This window comes from Bos indicus, chromosome 5, assembly GCF_029378745.1.
Source record: "Bos indicus isolate NIAB-ARS_2022 breed Sahiwal x Tharparkar chromosome 5, NIAB-ARS_B.indTharparkar_mat_pri_1.0, whole genome shotgun sequence".
Taxonomy (NCBI): Eukaryota; Metazoa; Chordata; class Mammalia; order Artiodactyla; family Bovidae; genus Bos; species Bos indicus.
Genome location: NC_091764.1, coordinates 81,244,510 through 81,265,217, shown reverse-complemented (window position 1 = coordinate 81,265,217; position 20,708 = coordinate 81,244,510). Strand labels below are relative to the sequence as shown.

Below are 20,708 nucleotides of genomic sequence, written 5' to 3'. Positions count from 1 at the left end.
ATCCAGAAGATCTAGCTCAGATAATTAATGAAGGTGACTGCACCAAATAACAGATTTTTAGTGTAGATGAAACAGCCTTGTATTAGAAGAAGATATCATTTAGGACTTTCACAGCTATAGAGAAGAAGTCAGTGCTTGGCTTCAAAGCGTCAAAGTACAGGTGACTCTTATTAGAGGCTAATGCAGCTGGTTAAGTTTAAGCCAGTGCTCCTTTGGCCCTGAAAGTCCTCAGGCCCTTCAGAATTATTCCCAATTTACTCTGCCTATGCTTCTTATAAATGGAACAACAAAGCCGGGATTACAGCACATCTGCCGACAACATGGTTTACCGAATATTTTCAGTTCTCTGTTTCTACTACTCAAAAAAAAATTTTTTTTTCAAAATATTACTGCTCTTTGACAGTACACCTGACCACCCAAGAGCTCTGACGTACAAAAAGATTAATGGTGTTTTCATGCCTGCTTAACAGACTATCCATTCTGCAGCCTATGGGTCAAGGAGTAATTTCAACTTTCAACTCTTATTATTTGAGAAATAGAGTCTGTAAGGCTACTGACAGACTGATTTTTTGATGGATCTGAGCAAAGTAAATGGAAAACTTCTGGGAAAATGTCACCGTTCTAGATGCCATTAAGAACATTCACATTCACGGAAGGAGGTCAAAATATTGACATGTAGGAGTTTGAAAGAAGTTGATTCCAACCTTCCTGGATAACTTTGAGGTATTCAAGACTTCAGTGGAGGAAGTAACTGCACATTTGGCTAAATCAGCGGCAAGGGTTTTTGAAGATTGACTCCAAATTTGTTAGTTCTACTCCAGGTAAAATGTTATCAAACAGTATTCCAAATTACAGAGACTGTGAAAGGAAGTCAGTCAGTGCAGCACACTTCATTGTTCTGTCTTACTTTAAGAAACTACCGCAGCCACCCCAGCCTTCAGCAGCCACCCTTCTGATTAGTCAGAAGTCATCAGCCTTGAGGCGAGACCCTCCACCAGCAAAAAGGTTAAGACTCTCTGAAAGCTCAGAGAATGTTTAACATTTTTTAGCAATAAAGCTTTAAACGAAGGCATGTATTACTTTAGACATAATGCTGTTGCACACTTAATAGACTGTAGCAAAGTGTAAACCTAATAACTTTTATATGCCCTGAGAAACCAAAAGATTTTGTGACTTGTTTTATTCCAATATTCATTTTATTGCTGTGATCTGGACCCAAACCCACAATATCTCCAAGATATGCCTGTATTTAAAATCCTAGAGAAGGCAAAATTAGCTTGAGAGGAAAGAAATCAGTAGTTGATAGGGAAGAGACTTACATAGCAGGGGGACATTTGAAGATGATGAAAATGTTTTAATCATAATTGTAGTGGTGCTTACATTTGATTTGATAGAACCATATCAAATTATATATTTCATACTGATCATTTTACTATATGTAAATAATATTTTAATGAAGCTAATTTTTAAAAACAAACGACTACCAAGAATAAATTATTGGATAGATAGCAACTTCAGATGGTGACTTCATTTATCAGTACTATGGTGAGAAAAAATTTAGTTTTATGGAGATAACATCTAATTTGTGCACACTAAATTTGAGGTATGTATTCATAATCCAAGAGGAAATATTGAGTAGGCAGTTATAAATATGAGCCTGGAGTTCAGGTGAGATGTCAGGGCTGGAGACCAAAATTTGAGATTAACAAGTATATAAATGATATTTAAAAGCAAATAAAATCTGGACAAGACTTTACATGACATTCTTTTATGGAACTTGGCCATTTTCTAACTAGAAAGAACTATATCCACTTTAAATTAACTGTGTAATAGTAGAAACAGACTGATTACTGTATCTCAGATGAAATTTGGAAGGTATTAAAGTTATTGATGCTTTCTGTATCACACTATTACCAGGGTTGATCAACCACCCCTTCATCTACATTTTCTGGGAAGCTCAGAGCCAGCAGCACAATAGCAGCTCCTGCCACCCTCTGCCCAGCTCCTGTCTAGTTTCAGAGGCCACCGCTCATTCTGTCTGCTAGTTCTTTGGCAGCTGGTTGAGAAACATCAAGCCTGAAGAACTACTGTCCTGGGAACTATAAACTGCTTGAGTACTGACTGAAGGGCCTGGCTTTGTGAAGCCTGGAATGTTTTCATTAATTCCAAGATTTAGGTCACTCCACAGCACTCAGATATATCTTTAATGGAAAGAATTCTGAAAATAAAATTTGTAATTAGCAGCACTTAACATCTTGGCCACTAAGTCTTACTCAAATGTGGAGAGGATAGCATGTGGCAAAGCAAAAAGCAATCAGGCTTAACTTAAGCAACATCATTTACTTCTGAGAAATTCAAGGGGAAAAACAGCTTTTGCTTCCCAATTTACTTCTAGATTTTCTCTGTATTAATACTGACTTTAACTGAGGAGAGAAATGTTAAACTATGACCCAAAACACACTACCTAAGGATTGTGGCACACATTTATCCAAATGTACTTGAGAGATGACTTGATTTGATTTGGCCTTGTTCGTAAAGTAAGACCAACTCACTGTTGATTGTAGACTTGCACTTTTTTTTTCTGGTATACTAAGGAGAAAGCGTATGACTCTGGCTTATTTGATGTTCATATTAAATTAATTCTGTGTTTCTTAAAAATCTTTGTTAAAGCACATTTGTTATTGACACCAAAGTGGGCAAAAAGAAGAGAGTCATTAATTTTGCTGTTCTAGCAAAGTCCTGTAAAAAGACTCCAGTGCATACAGACACTTAAACTATGTCTGACGTTGAAAGCTCTTCATAATAGTTTATAACCACAGCCACAGTAATTTGGGGTTATGTTTTCCCCAGAAGCCACAGACATTACAATCAGTGGTTAAATTTTCTTTAAAAAATTTAGCATTGCCACCTGACCCTTCTTTTTAAAAAGGAAATAACGTTTCTATTTTAACTTAGCAGGCCAGATAGTTTCACAACACTGAAATAATTTTTCAGTATTGACTTTTTTTTTTTGGATTCATTAGTTTTAAATTTTTTTATGTACTGAATTTTGATGGTAACCTAGTTAGGTATAGGTAAAATCTTAATTAGATTTTTAATTGTCAACAGTATTGTATCTAGAGACAGGTGAACAATAGTACATCAGCTTACCTTCTCATCTCTCAAGACTTTTTCCTCCTGTTACATTTCCTTTTTATTCAAGTAGTGAAATAGCCATCTACCAAGTTAGCCAGTGCAGAGAAGGAACTCCTCCTAAACTTTTCCTCTCTTGTCTCCGTTTCACTACCTTTAAATCATTAAAGTTTTCCCAATTTACCTGTTAAATAATCCTTAAACCTATACACTTCTTTCCTACCCGCTATCATTGTCTTACTTAGGGTTCTTATTGCTTACCTTGACCTCTTATATACATTTCTTTGTTTCCAGTTTTGTCCCTTTTCAAATTGGAATAATGTCAGTGCCTCCCATAGTCTGTAGAATATACGTAGAATGATCGACAGATCTTTCAGAACATAAAATATAAGTCTTTTAGTGACCTGGTCTCCACATTTCCAGCTCATATTCTGCCTCTCTGCTTCACACTTCATGCTTTTTGTACCATCCTACTGGTACACTTACTAGCCTGTTTATGATGTGTGTTAGGTGCTCAGTCGTGTCTGACTCTTTGCGACCCCCTGGACTGTAGCCCATCAGACTCTTATCTCCATGGAATTCTCCAGGCAGGAATACTGGAATGGGCAGCCATTCCCATCTCCAGGATATCAAAACTGGGTCTTTTGCATTGCAGACAGATTTTTACCATCTCAGCCACCAGGGAAGCCCCATTTATGGTACTGGGCCTTTAGCAATACTGTGCCTTCAGCCTAGAATGCTATGGCTTTCCTAACTTTCAAAACCCTCTCTTGTTAATAACTTAGTTTTTTTTTTTTAATTCAGTAAATTTCTTTGTCCATTTCTCAGATTAAATCAAAGTTCTTTCCTCTTCATTGGCAGTATTTAACTCTATAGTGCCTAACCATATTAGGATCTGGATCATCATATTATTTAATAATATTAAATTATTATTATAATTAAAAAATATATTTTTTTAATTATTTTTTTTTTACTTTACAATATTGAATTGGTTTTGCCACACATCAACATGCATCTGCCATGGGTGTACACGTGTTCCCTATCCTGAACCCCCCTCCCACCTCCCTCCCCATACCATCCCTCTGAGTCAGCCCAGTGCACCAGCCCCAAGCTACCTGTATCCTGCATCGAACCTGGACTGGCGATTTGTTTCTTATATGATAGTATACATGTTTTAATGCCATTCTCCCAAATCATCCCCCCCTCCACAGAGTCCAAAAGACTGTTCTATACATCTGTGTCTTTTTTGCTGTCTCACATACAGGGTTGTCGTTACCATCTTTCTAAATTCCATATATATATGCGTTAGTATACTGTATTGGTGTTTTTCTTTCTGGCTTACTTCACTCTGTATAATAGGCTCCAGTTGCATCCACCTCATTAGAACTGATTTAAATGTATTCTTTTTAATGGCTGAGTAATACTCCATTGTATATATGTACCACAGCTTTCTTATCCGTTCATCTGCTGATGGACATCTTTACTATATTATCAGCACTTTAAAAATAGGAACTGCGTCTTGAACAAGCTGCAAGAGACTGTGAAATGGTTCTGGACCGGCACTGTTTTAGGAGAATCGTTAATCTTTCAAAAATGAACTTGATCTCTGATAACACAGTTTGGCTCTCTTAAGAGTTTTGCTTGCTTTTAAATGGACTGTATTACTAAAAGTAGGATCACCTAAATTAATGCTTTGGCTATTATGATCCCTTTTTAAAAAGTATGCATTAGATTGTCTGTTGGTTGCCAAACTGAGATGATTGTTACTACTATTGAAGTTTAATAAAGTACTCAGAAAGAAATCTGGGCAAAAAAAAAGGATAATGAATTTCAGCTTCAGAAAAGTGTTTACTTTGAACAACTAGTTTGAATTTGTTGTAAGGTAGTGATGAATTTCTGCATGAGTAGTAATAGGAATTTTTTAGTCACAGTACAGCACACACTCTCACTGGTCAGATGGAAACAGCACATTCAGTTCCATATACCATGTTTTAAGAAAGACATTTCCAAATCAGAATGGGACTAACTTAAGACATTTATTAGTGCTTCCTCAGCATCTATTCCTCTCTTCCCAAAGTGATACTTTTTATTTCTTAGCCATGTGGTTTAGGTGAGATTTAACCTACTTTCTAATCTAGGCATAAGTCCTTATTTACTTAGGCTAATGATTATATTCCATCCCCATGTTAGAAGGTTCCAAGAATTCACACAAATTCTGAGTCAAGCCTATAAGACTACATTTGGGACTTGGATCCTCAAGTACGTAAACACTCTCATTCACAGAAAAAAATGAGAAAATCTTTGGAACTATAGGTGACCATCTTGGGACCATATGTGTAGAACTTTTTCTGCAAATGGAGCCAACACCAAAGGCAGAGCTAGGGAGAGAGATCCCCATCACATTGCTGGAACCTGTATTTCTTTTATGTTTTTCTGTGTGAGACTGAATTATTTTTAGACAGTTTGTGCTGAATTTTCTGTTACCTGTGATTGAAATAACTAACTGATTGCCAAATAAATGTGCTAAGTAGCAAATGGGGTTAGATTTGAGTCCTAGCTTGTGACTGTGTTACCTTGACCAATTTTTTAAAAATGTATGAGGCCCCACTTCCCACTTTACACTAATAATAATACCTGCTTTGTAGAGTTGCTGTGAGACCTTTAAAAACATGTTTTTCAAAAAGAATAAAAACATACGTCGATTGTCGAATAAAAACATTGATAGATTATAAAACAGCTTTAGACACCATAAAATATCATGTAGATATTATGTGGTATTGTGGTCAAGTCAGTGACAGAGCAGGAAACTTTGCCATATAGTTTTGAAGGAATTGGAGTACATAGCTCAGAGAAGAGGAGAATAAAGATATGAGAACATTGTTCACATATTTGAAGGGCTGCAGTGAAGGGGTATTGTTGTTTGTTTATTTGAAGAGAGACAGATTAGAAGAAATAGGTGAATAATTTTAAATTGCCCAGGATGATAAAAAATCATTAGATCACAGGTTATCTAGCAACAGGTGTATAATTTTTATCCAGGACTCTGAAGAAAGGATTAAGTAGGAGACCAAAGAATATATATATATTGAGAATATCATTTCTACTGTCCTTTTTTTGTTATAGAATATCTCTGTTCCTGTGTCAATAGGAATTACCAACCCTGCAAATTTGTACCCAGTTACTAACGCGCCCTAAATCTACCATTGTGTTAACATAATCATTGGAAATTCTTCCAGAAATAATTACTATAAAATCTCTTTAAAATATGTTTGAAATTTTTACATTGCCACTTTTTAAACATAATTAAGTAGTTTTACTGCTTTAAATCTCAGGGTATACCTGCCTCTCAAAATGGTTCTGAAGATTAAGTGAAAAATGCACGTTAGTTTTCTTACTTTAAATACCAAATATCATTGCTTTTTTAGTTTTTAATACTGTTTACAGTATGTTTTGCTTAACTCTGCTCTTCACACAGACCTCTATTAGGTCACCGAATCTTTAAGTACTGTTAATAAGTTTATAGCCCAGCATAAATTCACTTAGCTTACTTAGCATGTTGCCTGAAACATAAGATTTGTTGTAACTGAGATGACCACTGCTGTTGTTGATGCTGTTTATTTTACCATTATTACCACCACCTTTGTAGTTTTAACACCTAGAATATTACCATGTATGATAAACAGTGAGTGAGTGGCTAATTGCTGTGATTACTTCAGGCTATAGTTTCTAAACTGAATCAGGGTGCCCTGCACTGCAGGGACTTCACAAGGATGCTGCCTGGTATTTTAAATATTAAAGGACAACACAGAGAAGACACTTGAGATCTCTTGACTAGCTTGTCAATACTAATGACAGTCTTACATTTCTTTCTATTATTATCATATCTTAGTGAACGTGGGTTTTAGACGTTGCTATGATAAAAAACAATTACCATGCAAATATCATTGTGGAATAGGAAATGAAGTCCAGTCTTAAGTCAAGATTTAAGAAGTTGTACAATGCCTGACATGTACAAATTCCCATTAATAACTATGGTTAATAATAAATTAAAAGTATTTTTCTTTCCATTTTTTGTATCTTTTCAAATGGCTACTAAGGTATGTTCCATTAATAAATGGGACAATTAGGTGTTTCTTCTGGCCTAGAGGGCACCATGAACAAAATTACTGAGACAGCCAAACAAATCATGAACTGAAAAAGCCAGGGAAGCTTTAACCTAGGTATATCCACAAGACATACACTTCTTGTGGGGTCCACAAGAGGTGTAAGTTATAGTCCCTACCCTTAAGTAGGTTTCTTTGAATTGAGGAAACAAATTCACTCATTTGTTGAAGATTAATTAGGCATTTCTGCTGTGTACCAGGTACTCATTTTGCCAACAGAGTTTCGTACAGTCAAAGCTGTGGTTTTTCCAGTAGTCATGTACAGATGTGACAGTTGGACCATAAAGAAAGCTGAGTACCAAAGAACTGATGCTTTTGAACTGCGGTGCTGGAGAACACTCTTGAGAGTCTCTTGGACAGTGAGGAGATCAAACCAATCAAACGTAAAGGAAATCAACCCTGAATATTCATTGACAGGTTGGAAGCTGAAGCGCCAATATTTTGGCCACCTGATGTGAAGAGCTGACTCATTGGAAAAGACCCTGATGCTGGGAAAGATAGAAGGCAAAAGGAGAAGAGGGTGTCAGAGGATGAGATGATGCTGAGGCTGAAGCCCTAATAATTTGGCCACCTCATGGGAAGAGCCGACTCATTGGCAAAGACCCTAATGCTGCAAAAGAGTGACAGCAGGAGAAGAAGGGGGCGACAGAGGATGAGAATATGAACTGTAATAATTAGAATCACTGATTTCAGTGAAAAGCATTATTCACTTCTGTGGCATTCTCAAAAATTAATAACCCTGTCTAAATGTAAGAGAAAAAAAACACCAATCCAAATTTCTTCAAAATGAAAAGTACTTTTCAACAGTGTCAATATAATAAGGAAAGACTGAGAAACTGCCACAAATTGGAGGAGATTAATGAGACATGATGTCTGAATGCAATATCTTACCCTAGTTTAATCCTGGAACAGAAAAAAGGCATTATTAGAAAAGGTGATGTATATGCTCAACAGAATAATCTATTGAGTGTAATCTATTTAATATTACCATATGATATTAATTTGTTAGCTTGATAAATGTACCATAGTTATGTAAGATGTTAATATTAGAAGAAGCTGTGTTAAGGGCATATGAGAACCCTTGTACTGTCTTTGTAAGTTTTCTGTACCTCTAAAATTACTTCAAAATAAAAAGTTTCATACATTTTTTTCTAACACATATCCAGATAAAAGACCAGTTTTATTAACTCCCTTGTAAAACCTCACTGAAATGAAAACTCGGAAATGGAGCCCTAAATTAGAAGTGGAGATGACTGAGAAGACAAATATACAACTTGCAGTGTACTCTGGGGAAACTCCCAAAGGCTTCCCAGTTGGTGGAACCAGGTATCTCTAGAAGTGAAAATGAAGATGAAGCTTCACTTTGAAGGGGAGTTTGGAAGTTTGTGTAATAAACAGATCCCCACTCATCCTCTGCAAATTCTGTCAGAAACCTGGGATTAGTTCTCTGGGGGAAAAAGAAAAAGAAAGTGGAAGGTGTCTGGACCAGGGATCACCAAGCATACTTGAAGGTATAAATGCTATAATGAAATGGGATGGGAAGGGCAGCAAGGTGAAAAGTTTTCAGCTGCTTATTGAGAACCTTACCCATTTTTCCCATCACAGTTCTCAGAATGCTGAAAACCAAACAGGAAATTGGAATATTCTTTAACTGAGGCATCTAGGCAGCCCAGGATAAAAGACTTAACTGTATTGGTATCAGAAATCTCCCCAAGGAAACAACTCAGCCAGATTACTCTGCTCTTAAGATCACAGTCCATAAACCACAACTGCAAGCAAAGATATGTTACTCAGCGTTTTAGTGCTCTACTCTTTAAACATGAGCAAATAGTCAAGTATAAATAGAATACTCCTCATGAAAAGCAGAGATTAAAAACATTCTATGGAGACATGAAAAATTAAAAAGAAAAACACTATCATTAATTTCCTTAAAAGTAAGAGATTTTGCACCTATGAAACAGGAAGAGGGTGCCTTTTTAAAAGTCAAATGAAAGGATTAGAAATTTACAATACAATAGAAAGTTTAAAAAACAGCATCAAGAGTCAGAAGATGAAGTGTTAGGAGTCTTCCAGAGAACATTGTATAAAAATATGAAGAAATGGAAAATAGAAGTGAAAAGACAAGGAAATTAAGCAATTGGTTCAGGAGATTCTTTTGCTGAATCACAGGATCTTGAAGGGAAATAAAAAGCAGTAAAATGCAGTAAATATATTAATAATAGTATGAAAGTAAATCTTGCAAAATTGAAAGACATGCGTTTCTAAATTTTAAGATACAAGTTTCTAGGTAGGGCTGTTACTAAGTTTATCATTAAATTTTTGAGCAGCAAAGGCAAAGAAAATACATAAATGTTCTCATAAGAGGGACACATTTATGCAAATGATAATGAATCAGAATGTGTAAGCAGACTCCTCAATAACATTGAAAACTGCACAAATTTTCCCTAGAAAGCTACACTCAGCCAAACTATAATTTAAGTGTGAGGGTAGAATGAAAGCATTTTCAAGACAAAGGAAATACCAAAACTTACACTTCTCACCTACCTTTTTCTGAAGAATCTCCTGAAAGAGGTACTCTATCAAAACAAAGAAAGACGTGTCTTTTCTGAGGAGTCTCCTGGAGGAAGTACTCTATCAAAACAAAGAAGTAAAGAAAGAAAAAAGAATCCAGTGGTATCTAGAAAGCTGATAAGCTCCAGAGAGATGTAGCCAAACCCCTAGAAAAATCATGGAAATCCCACAATAACTGACCTAGAGAATGACCAATCCTGGTTGGAGATACGTCCTGGAGATATGTCTCTAAGAAGGTAAACAGACTGCTTGATAGCTTTGAATGTATTGAAAAGACATATAGACAATTAGATAAGAATTTTGGAATTAGTGTTTAATACATATTTGCTTAAGCCAGTATAATGTGGCTGCAGTAACACTGTATCATTTCTGAGCCCGTATCTTAAGAGACATTCCACCCTTTCTTTTACAATTCTGTCCAGCTGCTATGTGAAAAATCCCGAACTAGTCTGCAGGAGATAGGAGCCCATAGGAAGGAGAAACAAGCCAGCCTACTGTAGGCCATCATTGTAGCAGCAGCCAGATTGGGACCCACCAGTTGATGGCAGATACATGGGAGAACCCAGCCAAGACCAAAAGAACTGTCCAGCTGAGCCCAGCTCAGGTTGCCAGCTTACAGAATTATGAGCTAAATCGGGGATTGGCAAGCTTTTTCTGTAAAGAGCCAGTTAGTAAATATTTTAGAAACTTACGGGCCAAGAGGCTTAATTGAAAATATTATGTAGGAGCTTATGTTTACACAAGAAACAGCAAATATTCACAAATTTTTGTTGATGAAATTCAAAATATAATAATATTAATTTTTCATAATGTGCATCTACTTGTGTTCTTCGCTAAATTGTGTCTGACTCTTTGCAACCCCTTGGACTGCAGCACACCAGGCTTCCCTGTCCTTCACTACTAGTGAGAAGAATAGAATTTTCTTTGGAAAGAATAATATTTTGCTTAATTGTGGTTCCATTAAGTATTCCTATCATCAAAAATGATTACAAATACTTATTAATGCTGGTATCTAATGAAACTCTACATATTTCATCTTTAAGAATGTCTTTCACACAAATAAGTACTGGAAAATATTGGTATCAGTCAGTGAGTATATAATTTTAATTGAGTGTATTCATTACTTGAGAAGCATTTGTAGAATTAAATTCTTCTCATTTTGCATATCATTACATTGCAGATTGATTATTTCCAACTGAAAATTAGATGGAAGCTCCTCAGTTACCTGGCAGATGAATTTTGAAATATGGAAATTTCATCTGCAGTTAGATCAATATGTGAAAAGCACTGATGGAGCTGTAATGTGAGCTCATAAATTTATCTAGGAATTGAAGTCCTACTTCCTTAACTGTTGATACTAAGGAACTGCATAAAGTAGGCTGACTTATGATTCAGATATTCATTTACTGAGGTGCAATTCCACAACCACATGCAACTTTTAAAGTAATACTAATTAAATAATTATGACGAGTAGAGACACTACTCTGCGGACAAAAGTCTGTGTAGTCAAGACTATGGTTTTCCCATTGGTCACGCACAGTTTTAAGAGCTGCACCGTAAAGAAGGCAGAGTGCCATAGAATTGATGCCTTCAAACTATAGTGCTGGAGAGCACTCATGAGAGTTCCTCAAACAGCAAGATCAAACCAGTCAATCTTAGGGAAATCAACCCCAAATATTCATTGGAAGGACTGATGCTAAAGATGAAACTCCAGTATTTTGGTCATCTGATGTGAACAGCTGACTCATTGGAAAAGTCATTGATGCTATGAAAGATTGAGGCAGGAGGAGAAGAGGGCATCAGATGAGATGGCAGGATGGCATCACTGATGTAAAGGAAATGGGCAAACTTCGGGAGATGGTGAGGGACAGAGAGGCCTGACGGGCTGCAGTCCACGGAGTCACAAAGAGTCAGACCTGACTGGGTGACAGAACAACAACAGCAATGTATATCATGTATAGAATCAAAGTAAAGCACATTGTTGCTCTAGAAAATATTTGATCAGTTTAGTTCAGTTCATTTCAGTCACTCAGTCATGTCCGACTCTTTGCGACCCCATGAATCGCAGCATGCCAGGCCTCCCTGTCCATCACCAACTCCCGGAGTTTACTTAAACTCATGTCCATTGAGTTGGTGATGCCATCTCATCCTCTGCCATCCCCTTCTCCTCCTGCCCCCAATCCCTCCCAGCATCAGAGTCTTTTCCAATGAGTCAGCTCTTCACATGAGGTGGCCAACGTATTGGAGTTTCAGCTTTAGCATCAGTCCCTCCAGTGAACACCCAGAACTGATCTCCTTCAGGATGGACTGGTTGGATCTCTTTGCAGTCCAAGGGACTCTCAAGAGTCTTCTCCAACACCACAGTTCAAAAGCATCAATTTTTCAGCGCTCAGCTTTCTTCACAGTCCAACTCTCACAACCGTACATGACTACTAGAAAAACCATACCCTTGACTAGATGGACCTTTGTTGGCAAAGTAATGTCTCTGCTTTTGAATATGCTATCTAGATTGGTCATAACTTTCCTTCCAAGGCATAAGCGTCTTTTAATTTCATGGCTGCAATCACCACCTGCAGTGATTTTGGAGCCCAGAAAAATAAAGTCTGACACTGTTTCCCTAACTATTTGCCATGAAGTGATGAGACCGGATGCCATGATCTTAGTTTTCTGAATGTTGAGCTTTAAGCCAACTTTTTTACTCTCCTTTTTCACTTTCATCAAGGGGCTCTTTAGTTCTTCAGTTCCTGCCATAAGGGTAGTGTCATCTGCATATCTGAGGTTATTGATATTTCTCCCGGCAATCTTGATTCCAGCTTGTGTTTCATCCAGCTAAGCATTTCTCATGATGTACTCTGCATCTGAGTTAAATAAGCAGGGTGACAGTGTACAGCCTTGATGTACTTCTTTCCCTATTTGGAACCAGTCTGTTGTTCCATGTCCAGTTCTAACTGTTGCTTCCTGACCTGCATACAGGTTTCTCAAGAGGCAGGTCAGGTGGTCTGGTATTCCCATCTCTTTCAGAATTTTCCACAGTTTATTGTGATCCACACAGTCAAAGGCTTTGGCATAGTCAATAAAGCAGAAATAGATGTTTTTCTGGAATTCTCTTGCATTTTTGATAATCCAGCAGATGTTGGCAATTTAATCTCTTGTTCCTCTGCCTTTTCTAAAACATTGTACAGGAGACAAGGATCAAGAGCATCCCCAAGAAAAAGAAATGCAAAGAAGCAAAATGGCTGTCTGTGAGGCCTTACAAAAAGCTATGAAAAGAAAAGCAGCTAAAAGCAAAGGAGAAAAGGAAAGATATAAGCATCTGAATGCAGATTTCCAAAGAATAGCAAGGAGAGATAAGAAAGCCTTCCTCGGTGATCAATGCAAAGAAATAGAGGAAAACAACAGAATGGGAAAGACTAGAAATCTCTTGAAGAAAATTAGAGATACCAAGGGAACATTTCATGCAAAGATGGGCTCAATAAAGGACAGAAATGGTATGGACCTAACAGAAACAGAAGATATTAAGAAGAGGTAGCAAGAATACCCAGAAGAACTGTACAAAAAAGATCTTCACAACCCAGATAACCTCAATGGTGTGATCACTCACCTAGAGCCAGACATCCTGGAATGTGAAGTCAAGTGGGCCTTAGGAAACATCACTGCGAACACACCTAGGGGAGGTGATGGAATTCCAGTTGAGTTATTTCCAATCCTGAAAGATGATGCTGTGAAAGTGCTGCACTCAATATGCTAGCAAATTTGGAAAACTCAGCAGTGGCCACAGGACTGGGAAAAGTCAGTTTTCATTCCAGTCCTGAAGAAAGGGAATGCCAAAGAATCCTCAAACTACCGCACAATTGCATCTTCTCACTTGCTTGTAAAGGACATGACCTTCATCATGACCTATTTAATTGTAACATTATAGAAGGTGATTCTAGTAAGGAGTAGTGGAAAAATTAGTAAGTAGCACTCTTTCTTCCACACTTAAAAAACTAGTTATATAATAAAGTGGATGTGATTTTTTACACATATTTTATTTTTAACAAAATATATTTAGGATGAGAAGTGTCAATATATTTTAACAAACTTACCAAAATACATATGCAAATGGATGTTTTTCCCTCCAAACTGTTAGTTTTAGAGCAGTGCTTCTCAACTGAAGATGATCTAGTAAGCAAATACCAAGTATACTGCTTACAACAATACTCCCATCTCCACCCCCAGCAAGGAATTGTCAGTAGTGCCAAGGTTAGGGTATGAATCATGCCTTAGAAAATATATCATGTTTCAGGATGTGCACATTACTAAAATATTCTGGAAAGTATTCTTTCAGAATTGCCTTCTTTGAGTGTATTCATTAGTGGCAAATCATCATCCCTCGTGAAGTATATTTTATTTTAGACTAAGTCTCATGATTCACAGGGACAATATAGTTCATTCATGGAATTCAAGAAAACATGCAGGCAGATATTCACAGACACGTGAACATGCATACAAAATTCACTGATTGTTTCTTGTTCAGAATTTAGTTAGAAAATGAAAGGTTTAATCTTTTTAATGTCATATTCAAAGATATTTATTTATTGAAATAAATGAAATAATAAAGTTTTTTTTCCTTTTTTCATTTATATTTTATATTGAAGCATAGATGATTAACAATATTGTGTTATTTCAGATATACAGCAAAGTGATTCAGTTATACACATACGTGTATCTATTCTTTTTCACATCCTTTCCCATTTAGGGTGTTACATAATATGGACCTGAGTTGCACATGCTATTCAGTAGGTATTTGTTGGTTGTTGTTATTAAGTTGCTCAGTTGTTTCCAGTTCTTTGCAGCCCCATGGACTGCAGCATGCCAGGCTTCCCTGTCCTTCACAGTCTCCCAGAGCTTGATCAAACTCAAGTTCAGTGATCGGTGATGCCATCCAACCATCTTATCCTCTCTCATCCCTTTCTTCTCCCGCCTTCAACCTTTCCAGCATCAAGGTCTTTTCTAATGAATCACTTCTTTGCATCAGGTGACCAAAGTACTGGAGCTTCAGCTTCAGCATCAGTCCTTCTAATGAATATTCACGATTGACTTCCTTTAGGATTGACTGTTTTGATCTCCTTGCTGTCCAAGGGACTCTCAAGAGCCTTCTCCAACACCATAGTTCAAAAGCATCAATTGGTCAGTGCGCATTCTGCTTTATGGTCCAACTCTCACATCCATACATGACTACTGGAAAAACCATAGCTTTGACTAGATGGCCTTTGTCAGCAAAGGAATGTCTCTGCTTTTTAAGTATGCTGTCTAGGTTGGTCATAAATTTTCTTCCAGGAAGCAAGCATCTTTTTAATTTCATGATTGTAGTCACGATCTTCAGTGATTTTGGAGCTCCCCAAAATAAAGTCTGTCACTGTTCCTATTGTTTCCCCATCTATTTGCCATGAAGTGATGGTACCAGATGCCATGATCTTTGTTTTTTGAATACTAAGTTCTGAGCCAACTTTTTCATTCTCCTCTTCCACTTTCATCAAGAGGCTCTTGGATCCTCTTCACTTTCTGACATGAGGGTGATGTCATCTGCATATCTCAGGTTACTAATGTTTCTCCCGGCAATCTTGATTCCAGCTTGTGCTTCATCCAGCCCAGTATTTTGCATGATGTGCTCTGCATAGAAGTTAAATAAGCAGGGTGACAATATACAGCCTTGAAGTACTCCTTTCCCGATGGAACCAGTGCATTGTTCCATGTCCAGTTCTAACTGTTGCTCCTTGACCTGCATATGGATTTCTCAGGAGGCAGGTAAAGTTGTCTGGTATTCCCATCTCTTGAAGAATTTTCCAAAGTTTGTTGTGATCCACACAGTGAAAGGCTTTAGCACAGTCAATGAAGCAGAAGTAGATGTTTTTCCGGCACTCTCTTGCTTTTTCTGTGATCCAGCGTATATTGGCAGTTTGATCTCTGGTTCCTCTGCCTTTTCTAAATCCAGCTTGTACATCTGGAAGTTCTTGGTTCCTGTACTATTAAAGCCTCGCTTCGAGAATTTTGAGCATTATTTGCTTGTGTGTGAGATAAGTGCAACTGTACAGTAGTGTGAGCATTCTTTGGCATTGCCTTTCTTTGGGACTGGAATGAAAGCTGACCTTTTTCCAGTCCTGTAGCCAATGCTGAGTTTTCCAAATTTGCTGGCATATTGAGTGCAGCATGTTAACAGTATCATCTTTCAGGATTTGAAATAGCTCAACTGGAATTCCATCACCTACACTAGCTTTGTTTATTGTGATGCTTCCTAAGGGATACTAACCATTTGTTGGTTATCTGTTTTAAATATAGCTATGTATATATAGATTTCACAACCTTGACTGTCACCTAACTGCCAGCTGGGGAGGAGAGAATCAAGGGAGACTTTCTTTGTAAATATTCTTCTTCAACTCAAAATTTAAGAAAGAAGGAGCCTCAAAAGTATGGACTGAGCAGACTGTATAAACTCTTAGGCCCGTCCACCCTAAAGAAAAAAAAATTTTTTTTAACTGAAGAACATAGTAGCTAACTCTCTTCATCTTTTTCCTGGATATTTTCCTTTTATTTAAATTGATGGTTTTGTCTTCAAACATTTCTAGTCAAATTTGACCCTTACTAGATAGAAATTGTGTTTGATATTCAATATGATATGGATTTATCTTCTATATTCAACTAGTCTAGGTCTACAATAGTTTTAAAATTATAAAACCCTTGAAAAACAAGGCTTTTTGCAAATGCTGTCCTGAAATAATGTGAAACTATTTATACTTTTAATTTACCCACGTAGTGTGAATATTCACACCCTTCATCACAGAACTATTTATTGTGTTTTATTTCAGGGGGCTTAGTAACATATGTATTAACTTTTTGACTTTATAAAATCTGAAAAGTTTCAAGTTCCAAATTAGTATGTGTGTAACCAACAGGAATTGTAATAGTAGGTGCTTTTATTTGAAATAATCTTTTTGTCTTTTTTTTTTTTTTTTTCAAAAATTACTATAGCTTTTCATAATGAGGTGTCACCTCATACTGGTTAGAATGGCCATGATTTAAGAGTCTACAAATAATAAATGCTGGAGAGCATATGAAGAAAAGGAACCGTCTTACACTGTTGGGGAAATGTAAATTGGTGCATCTGCTATGGATAACAATATACAGGTTCCTGAAAAAACTAAGAGTTATCGTATGACCCAGAAATCACACTCCTGGGCATATATACAGAGAAAACTCTAGTTTGAAAAGATGCATGCACCCCAGTGTTCATAGCAGCACAGCCGAAACATGGAAGCAACCTAAATGTCTGTTGACATGAATGAATAAATGTGCTGTGTTCACACATACACACAAACACACAATATGGAATGCTATTCAGCCATAAAAAACAAATTAATGCCATTTGCAGCAACATGGATGGACCTAGAGATTGCCAGTGAGTGAAGTAAGTCAGAGAAAAACAAATATCACATGATATCGCTTACATGTGGAATCTGTTCATGATACAGATGAACTTATTTATGAAACAGAAACTCACAGATATAGAAATTAAACTTATAGTTACTGCAGGGGACAGGAGGAGGCATACATTTAGAATTTGGGATTAACAGGGCTTCTCAGGTGGCTCAGTGGTAGAGACTCTGCCTGCCAATTCAGGAGACATGGGTTCAATCCCTGGGTCAGGAAGATCCCCTGCAGAAGGAGATGGCAACCCACTCCAGTATTCTTGCCTGGGAAATCCCATGGACAGAGGAGCCTGGTAGGCTACAATCCAGGCGGTCACAAAAGAGTCAGACCCAACTTAAGTATGTATGTGTGTGTGTGTATAAAATTGGGAAAAACTAAACCAAAACATGTATACACAACAACGTGAAGGGTCCTCAAGAATAGCAAAATGAGGGAAATACTATTGACAAATATCAAGGCATTTTCTGATTGCCTGTTCAAAGAAAGATACTACCTGTATAGACAAAAGGAAGTTAGATTTTGTAGCATTCTTCCAATCTATGAAATGATATATTTTAGCACAAAATATTTCTTAGTTTTTGAGAAGTGTTAATATTTCTTCTTTAGAATTTTAGCCGTCTTTCTCTTTACCTGAAAATTTGAAATCTCTCAGGGTCCTTGATTACTATTTCAGCAAAATGAGTAGTACCACTTTTCTTCCTAGATTTCTCATTTCAGATATTAGGACACAGAGTGAAGTTTTTACCTCTCATTCATGGTGTCCAGCTCTAAACGTCTTAACCTGGCAGGAGGACTAAACTATCTGTAAATCTTACCACCCAGACCACACTTGATATTGTGTGATGGAAAAGCTTAAATGTGAATAAAACAGCCTAGAACATCAGGGTGTTCTTGGAAGAATAAATACAAGTTGGAAGTCTTATGTGAATAGTGCAAAGTACAGGAAGGCAATCAATCATGTAAACATCAAATGAAAGGTTGGTAAGGAAGCCACTGGAGTATTTTAGGCTCTCCCTGCAATAAATGGCTTACTCCATTTTTTTCCCCTTTCACTCAGTTTGAAAAAGTGAATTCTGTGAAATCTGTTCACAGAACCCAAAAGATGCTGTAAGTTCTTATTCCTGTTTAAAGACATGCTTTGAACAGAATAAGTTCAACCCATTGAATGTTTTTAGTTTATATAAAATGGGCCCAAACATGTCATAGCACATACCTCCCTGAGTTTTTCTCATCCTTCCACAAACAGGAAACAGTTAAGGCAGCAATAATAGAAGAGCAAAAACGAAGTGAAAAGGCTGTGGAAGAGGCAGTGAAGAGAACAAGAGATGAACTGATAGAGTATGTAAAGGAACAGAAAAGGGTAAGTATCCCCTGAAGGGTTTTAATTTGTTCTTCCATAAACTGAAGCATTGGCTTCCATACAATAACATTAAATTTTAAAATATTTAAAACATCCTTTTTCATCTAATTTAGGAATCTTCATCTAATATTTTTTCTGGTATAAGTATATATTCTAATAGTTATATCTGTAAACATAAATTCCATTTGTTAACAAAAAAAGCACTGAATAATTTCCTGCTGGATTCCCAGAAATGACCTATTTTCAATTTGACTTTACACTTAAAAAGAAAGTAGACAGGTTTTTGCTGTTATAGATTTTTTAAGTTTTTGCCATAAGTTTGTTATTTCTTATGTAATGGTTGTCAAAATTTGTATGCACTCTTTAGGCCTTCGGACTAGGTTAACAACATTGTGGTTCTAATAGATAATACAGTTATCAAATTAGGACTCTTCTGCCATAGTTCCATTTTGAGAACAAAATTCAGAATATGCTAGTCAGAATTTATAATGCATATTGAAGCTTTACAAAATGAATGTCATTTTGGTACAATGTGATTTTATTAATTTGTAAGTCTGAGCAGTAGCTGAAAATAATGTATTTAATAGCTTAATTTTTAGACTTTTCAACAAATCTTTATTTTTTTTTAGTATCCAGGATGAGAATCACTTAGGATGAGATGTTTAATGGTAATCTCTGTAATAAGCATGTTAAATTACAGTATATTATACAATAAGTTATATGGTGAATTCTCACATACTATTTTATGTCTTATTTATATGTTTAGTATAACATAAATATTAAAGGACTATGTATTACACAATATATGGTATTATATAACATAATAAAATTATAAATAAAGCTTAAAACATAGTGTATATGAGGATATTTGGCACAGGTAATGGTTGTCAGAGTAAGAAATCAAAGATTACTCTTCAGTTGGCAGTTAAGTAGAAGAGTAATGACACTCCTAGGAATGTCATAAGAACTCATGATACCACTTTAGTTCCATACTCTTAATTTAAAATCAATTTTGGTATAATATAAAGAAAATTCTTACCCCTCAGTAGCTACCATTAGGTTTCAACAAAGAGTTTTGTCAGCAGAGCGAAAAAAAAAAAAAATTCTAAGTAAGCTTTCCAGATTAATTGACCACTCACAGAAACATTTCATGTGGGATTAAATATCTGTGCAACTTATCTGAAGATGTTTTTAAAAGTAATTTAACCCCCCTGAAATTTCTAATAGATACATAACCCTCAGAGGAGTGACTTAGCTGCTAAAGAATCCGCCTGCAATGTGGGAGACCTAAATTCGATTCCTGGGTTGGGTAGATCCCCTAGAGAAGGGAAAAGCTACCCACTCCAGTATTCTGGCCTGGGGAATTCCGTGGATTGTATAGTCCATGGGATCGCGAAGAGTTGGACACAACTGAGCAACTTTCACTTTCAGAAGAGAAAATTCTGAGCCAGATGTCATCAGCTGACCTTTCAGGAAGTGATATTTTCCCAGAAAACTCCTATTTACATGTGTATTCTCAAGGAGTTTATGTTAAATAACCTACTTCAGAAGCAGTCATACAAGAAAATAATTATAGATGCTTTCCACATACACACAGGAGTTGTGATAGTGAAAGAACACAGACTTGAAATAAATTCAGGGTATTGTGGATGTATCCTTTAAAAAAAAAAACTGAAATATAGTTCATTTATAATGTTGTGTTAGTTTCATGTGTACAGTAATGTGATTCAGTTTATATATATGTGTGTATATGTATATATATATATATTTCAGATTCTTTTCCCTTAAAGATTATAACAAAATATTGAGTATAGTTCTTTGTGCTATACACTAGGTCCTTATTGGTTATCTGTTTTATATATAGTAGTTTGTATATGTTAATCCCAAACTCTTACAGATGTATTCTTTTTAATCATCTTTTCTTAATAATATATGGCCAGTTCTTATTTGAACATTTAATTTGGATAAGAAATTATGTAAAATAGCAAACTTATTCATAAGGGTGTCTTAGGTGA

At 36.3% G+C, this 20,708-nt stretch overlaps 1 protein-coding gene across 13 annotated transcripts in view; it reads left to right on the top strand.

Annotated features, from left to right (window-relative positions):
• The window catches only part of CCDC91 (coiled-coil domain containing 91), a 395,166-nt gene that overhangs the window by 305,556 nt on the left and 68,902 nt on the right, over nt 1–20,708 (top strand). For 11 of the 13 annotated variants that reach the window (XM_070789905.1, XM_070789912.1, XM_070789900.1 and 8 more), the window contains one exon: nt 18,580–18,693. The exons of 1 other annotated variant lie outside the window; for it this stretch is intronic. In XM_070789905.1, coding sequence (XP_070646006.1) covers nt 18,580–18,693 — 114 coding nt within the window. Of the gene's footprint in view, nt 1–13,048; nt 14,339–18,579; nt 18,694–20,708 lie in introns of those variants that run through there. One more of the 13 variants, XM_070789911.1, reaches the window with a different exon arrangement.